Source organism: Anneissia japonica, unplaced genomic scaffold, assembly GCF_011630105.1.
Source record: "Anneissia japonica isolate Jap-2015-1 unplaced genomic scaffold, ASM1163010v1 scaffold483_len1788099_cov177, whole genome shotgun sequence".
In the NCBI taxonomy this organism is placed as follows: domain Eukaryota; kingdom Metazoa; phylum Echinodermata; class Crinoidea; order Comatulida; family Comatulidae; genus Anneissia; species Anneissia japonica.
This window is the reverse complement of record NW_022682587.1, coordinates 263,690-269,701: the sequence shown is the minus strand read 5'-3', so window position 1 is coordinate 269,701 and position 6,012 is coordinate 263,690. Positions and strand designations below refer to the sequence as shown.

The window sequence follows — 6,012 nt, the reverse complement described above, 5'->3', positions numbered from 1 at the left end:
GAAGAGGGGGGGGGGGGGGGGGGGGGGGGGGGGGGGGGAAGGGGGAGAAAAACCACAATTCGTGGGGGAGAAAAAAAGATATTATGTATATTTTCTACACATCGGGCAATTTCTGGCGCCACCCCTGGCATTTGTCAAGATTTTAAAAAGAAACAATAGGCCTTGTTATAAATATCAATAGAAGCAGCTGAAGACCGATATCAACTACAAAAAGCTTGATTAAAGAGATTAAAGAAATAGCAATAGGCCTATTATGTCTATTAGATATTTAATACAGAGAAAATATAGTGATAATTTTGAATATAATTTTTCGGGGTCTATTTCAAAAAGGTCCGCCTTCATACAACAAGGGGAGTCTGTGGGTAAACCCAGCTATGACTACGAGTTCTGCGATAATTATTAACTGGACTGCATGGGATAACACTACAGACGATGGAGATGGACCTGTTATTGGCTACATTCTTCACCACAGACTTAGCAATATCGGAACCGACGAATGGAAACAAAATCTTTTTCAGAACACACTGTCAGGAACTGCTTCTGGGTTGATGTGGGACACAAATTATACTTTTGCTGTGTCGGCCGTGAGACCTGGTAAAGGCGGCGAAGGGCCGATTGGAATGCAGCGAATCAGTGCAAAGACTCTTTGTGGAAGTAAGTTATGAATCACCTTATTTTGTGTGCTATCGCCATTTCCCCTCACCTAATCATCCGTCGCTGATTCAGAAATTTTAGATAAGCAATGGTTTGTGAGAATTTATTCTGATAACAATATATATGTACCGTACTATTACAAACTGTAACTCGCAATAAATGCATGAATTGATTCTTACTACTGACACATTTTGTAGAGCCTAGTCATGTTCGGAACGTGAACCATGAAGTCTCGGAAAAAGAACCACGGAATATAAAAGTCACATGGACAGTAAGTTCTGTGCTGGATTACGCATTCTAAGACACTGTCGACACTCTCAAATTGTATGCGACAAATAAAGTTGATATGTCCACATTTGGATATAATATGACATCTTCAGCGGCGGATTTAGGCTCCCCCCCCCCCACCTAATTGATCGCCCAAAACGCCTCAGAGGTTATTTTCGGGTGCCTAGAAGACCCTGTCCCCTAGAGTAGTGTTGTCTCGATCGGCCCCCACTTTTTGAACACACATTTGTCACATAAAATGTGATAGTGTAGACAGAGCCATTTTACCTACTACATTAATACTTACTATAATCAAACCAAAATGAACGTCATTCTAAAATGGGATTTGAATAAGTTTGATAAAAATAATGTCTCGGATGGGAATGTGACAGAGATAGGCCACAACGCCACTGGATGTAGAACATAGAGGGCATGATAACTATCAAATGGTCGAGGGGCAAAAACGATAGAAATGATTGGCGTTAAAATGTGTTGATGATGATGCTGAGGATGGTGGTGGTGGTGATGATGGCGATGATAATGGTGGTGTTCATGTTGATGATGATGATGATAATGATGGTGGTGGGGATGGTGAAAATTAATATTTGTGATCTAGATACCAGATTATATATGTTCACTAAACCTCGCCACTTAGCTTCAGTATCAACTTTGAGTATCTCAGTTATAAGTATGTACCGGTATTTGATTTTGTTTCATATTTTATAGGACATCGAAGCTGATGCAGAAACATTGAAATGTTACAACACTACATATATCTACAGTGTGTACCTCAAGTTGAATGATAATGAAGGAGTTGGTGATGTTGTTTACCGAGGTATTGATACTCAAACAACGATAGACAACATTGATGTTGAAGCTACTTACGTTATTTCCGTAACTGTCTCGAATAAAGACAGTGAAAGCGAATTTGTCGAAAGTACTCTTCCAGATATTGGTATGTGTCTCCACCGAAAATGTTTTCTAAGAAAGACATTGGTAGTGTCGTTGTTGGAATTATTTAAGTACATTGCATGCAAGCCCAGCAATTCCTAGTTTCAGAATCGTAATGGCCATTAATCTGCTATATTTTCTATTTATCTCCTGTAATCGTTAGCAGGGTTTAAGTCAAGTGCTGCTATTGGTGGTGGCGTTGGAGCTTTCGTTTGTACTGTTCTAGTGGTTGTGATTATTATATTTTTTTGGTAGGTATAAGCTAAACATTTTGTTTTTAAATTACATCACAATACCCTTGATGTAATTAGCAGTACTACATTCAGTATGGTACACAAAAACTATACAGGGGCGACTTCTGTTGCAGCGGCGGCTCAATAAGTCCGACAGGAGGTCCCAACTAAGGGGCCGACAGAGCCTCTGTCAGGGTCCCGGAATAAATATATCTGGTATGGTTCATTGGGAGAGTTTTATGGTTTATTAGGCCTATGGCCAAAATTGTACTTTTAGACCACAATCTAGTCTAAATAACGTTTTGGATAGGCAAATTAACATTTTGGTTCAACCTCGTCGTGGCGTCGGACGACAGGGGGCGCCACGAATTGATCATTTGACTGCTGTCTACGGCAGGGCCTCTTAACAATAAACGACTCAATTTCATGATGTAGCGTTGAAGATGTGTATCATTTTTTTACACACAAAAGTAGCACATAGGGGCCAAACAAAATAAACATTGTCATGGTTATTAAAATATTACTAGGCAATACGTAACCTAATTGATTACGTAACCATTCATATTGATATCATTATCCTAGTATTATCGATTATCAATGATCATTATCTGATTAGTATCAGATATATTGATGATATTTATATCAATCAATCAGCAAATATTTGTATAGCGCGAATATCTACGACAGAATGCAATGTTCGGTGGCGCTATGACAATGCTATTTATTCAATTTTTATATATGATGATCAATGCTGTATATCTTACATTTAAAGCAAACGAAAACAAAGTGAAAAAGTGAGTAAACCTACAGAAGATGCGGCCACGGACCCAGCTGACCATGCTTACGGAAACGTTTCACCAGTTAAAGGTTATAATCGGGCTACTGGTAACAATTATGTATTTTCACTAAGGTAATACTCATGAAAAAATAACAAATAAATTGTTGTTGGTAAAAATTTGAAGATTCGAAATACAATTTTGATTGAATATATACTGTACAATCCTTAAGTATTTTAAAATATCTGTGAATTTGTAACATATTATATGCTGATGTCTATTTTAAAAATACCGTACTGTTTGTAACATCTGCTTTTCTTCCTTTTTAAAGCGAAGAAGTGAATAAACACACAAAAGATACAGCCGAAGGTCCAATAGATGAACATGCTTATGGAAATGTTTTCCCAATAAAAGATTCTACCAGGAGTAACAATTCTGAAATCTTACCATGGTAGTAGTTTTCATAAACATTAAGTTTTCTTTTAAATGTAATTCTTAACAATACAGAAGTATGATAACAATTTCACCTATTATACTGTCGAAAAAATTATTATTTTTTACGTATTCAACCAGGCAATTACAGAAAAATTCCCTATAAGGTTTGGAATACTTCTCAATAAAAACGTAATTGACTGAGAAATAACCATCAAGAGATCTACCGGTCTGGTTGCGATCAGTGACGGATCTAAGTGGAAAGGAAGCACACCCCTCCTCTTCTGCAGCAGCTAATTGGTGTTAAGCAATTTCGATAAGATATCAAAATGGCTAAAACTCTGGTGCTTCTGGCTTAGCAATCTGTAGATCTCATAAAGTAAGAGAACACTTCCCACAGACCATAGGTTCTCGATTGGCACTTTGCCTCCCACCCACTGCGGTGGCGTAACGACGAGTCACCGGGCCCGGGGGCTAGAAAGTAATGGGGTCCAATTGGGGTCACCTGTTATTTATTACTTATGGTTTGATTCGAAATTTCTGTGAATTCTGTGTAGGCCTAGTCCTTTATTATTTCGGACTGCTATATATTATTTTAATTTCAAGTTTGTAGGAACCCGGTTGTCAAACACGTTGGGTCGGGAATATATTTAGTATAAAAGAAGTATTTGTCATGTGAGTCCACTTAGAACGTTTGTGAGTTAAAAACCTAGGACTACATTGTTTTAATTTGCTAGTTCTTGGTGTCTTCTACTAGATCATAATGTCAAGGCTCTGTTAGAAGAGTGCTGTTTTGATTTGGGATGGGGTCACGTGGCTTCGTCCCCTTCCCCCAAGTGCCCATAGGCGTTACGCCACTGACCCAATGACAAATAAAAACCCAGCTTGCATCCGTTCTTGGTGGCACAACTTGCAATAATAATATGATAAATGCAATACTTGTTGAATTTGAAAAATAAATGTTTGTATCTTATATCTCTAGGTTTACGCTTTATTTAATTTGCTACAACATAAACATTATTATTGTGTTTCTTTTTTAAAGCAAACGACGACAAGAGATGAAGAAACCTACAGCAGGTACAGACACGGAAAACACATACGAGAATGTTCGTCAAGGTTCCACTGAGAGTAACAACCATGCAGTAAACAATGATGATTATATGGAGACTACATTTGTGCCCGAGAACATATATACTGCTTTAAAACAGTAAACAAATATTAAATACACCAGGGCACCAACAAGTAATCATTGTGAAAAGTGAATTGATTATTGTTACAGCTTGCTAAATCTAGGAAGAGGAATTCTTGGCGCTTTGTTGAAACCCAGTTTGGTCCCATTTCGCTAAATACTGTCGACTCCACTTCGCCGATTTTTTTGGGGGGGGGGGGGGGAATTAAGAAAATTTATCCGGAATATTAATAGAATAAGATATCACATTTTGAATATACATGGCATGCTAACATTTTTAGCATGCTAAGTACGGCATGCCTTCCAGCATGCATTGAGCACACCCGGGCATCTGTGAACCACAATTTTATTTTCTGGGGCAGATGAATTTATTTTAAATGTGCCTATCCTAAATACTTGCGTGATTGTAAAAAGGCCACTTTTTTAGCTTTAAGTATAACATTTTGATATTTTAACCTAGATAAAGGTCTGTGGTTACCATGTGGACAGCAGTTGTTTGCCCTGAACCTTAGAACTTAACCTCAGAATATGTATTTGGGTATTGTGTATATGGACATCTACCCAATGTTTAGTTGGCTTAATATAAAATATTACATATAACATTTGTAAAGCTTGAGACTTCTGAAATGACAGAAGATATCAGGGCATGTCTTTTTGCTTGCGAAGGGCCCGGACGCAGCCGGTAAAATAATTTATTCAGCAAAAAGAAATTAGTGTTTTTTCTGTATTATGAGCTTTGTAGGGTGAACAGTTTTTAAAAATGTTTACAAAAAAAAGAAAAATGTTTTGAGACTCTAGGCAGTGGCGGATCCAGAGATGCTCGAGTGTGGGGGAAGATCGAGAGACAACACTGCCCTAAGGGGTCGGGAGCATTTCCCGGAGGAATTTTTGTTTTCTAGACGCCCGGAAATAACCTTTGAGGCGTTTTGGGTGATCAATAGTTACTTTTCCTTTTTTTCTTTTTTTTTTTACTTTCAAAAAAAAAGGTGGGGGGGGGCGCTGCCCCTAAGTCTGCCCATTTGTCAAAGACTATTTAACGTGGTTGCAGTAGTGGCGCCAGCTCTTCCCCGACAGAGGGACTGATACCTCCGACAGGGGTTAGTACTTGCGAATGGGGGACTCTTAAATTGCAATGTTTTCTATCAAATTATGTAGGAGTTAAGATGCTTCATCCTGTAAGTGGCGAGTGTACTTGCTGTTGGATGTGAAGTAAATAAAATAAAGAAAAAAAATTATTCTTTTTAAATAAAATCCCATAAAACATTTTTTTAAACATTTTTGATAACAAAATTCCCCGACAAATTATTTTTTGATGTGTATAAGAGACAGGGGTTAGGCTTCCCCAGCGGTGTGGACCCCTCGTCGGGGAATTCTTGTTGTACTTTGTTGTACATAGTTCGAGTGTAGTTAGAATATAGGCCTATGTTACTTTTTTTCTGATTTCCAAGTTACAGCTCTTGCATAAAAAAAGATTTTTTAGATTGCTTTGCATTTACTTGCTTTGACGTTT

At 37.9% G+C, this 6,012-nt stretch overlaps 1 protein-coding gene across 1 annotated transcript in view; it reads left to right on the top strand.

The window, feature by feature from the left end:
• Nucleotides 1-5,750, top strand: part of LOC117110583 — a 14,831-nt gene extending 9,081 nt beyond the window's left edge. The window contains exons 10-16 of the mRNA XM_033253696.1: nt 331-654; nt 852-925; nt 1,648-1,876; nt 2,036-2,123; nt 2,878-3,015; nt 3,213-3,332; nt 4,356-5,750. Of these exons, the coding sequence (XP_033109587.1) occupies nt 331-654; nt 852-925; nt 1,648-1,876; nt 2,036-2,123; nt 2,878-3,015; nt 3,213-3,332; nt 4,356-4,524 (1,142 nt within the window). The 3' untranslated portion in view covers nt 4,525-5,750. The remainder of the gene's footprint in view (nt 1-330; nt 655-851; nt 926-1,647; nt 1,877-2,035; nt 2,124-2,877; nt 3,016-3,212; nt 3,333-4,355) is intronic.
• Nucleotides 5,751-6,012: the final 262 nt, after the last annotated feature.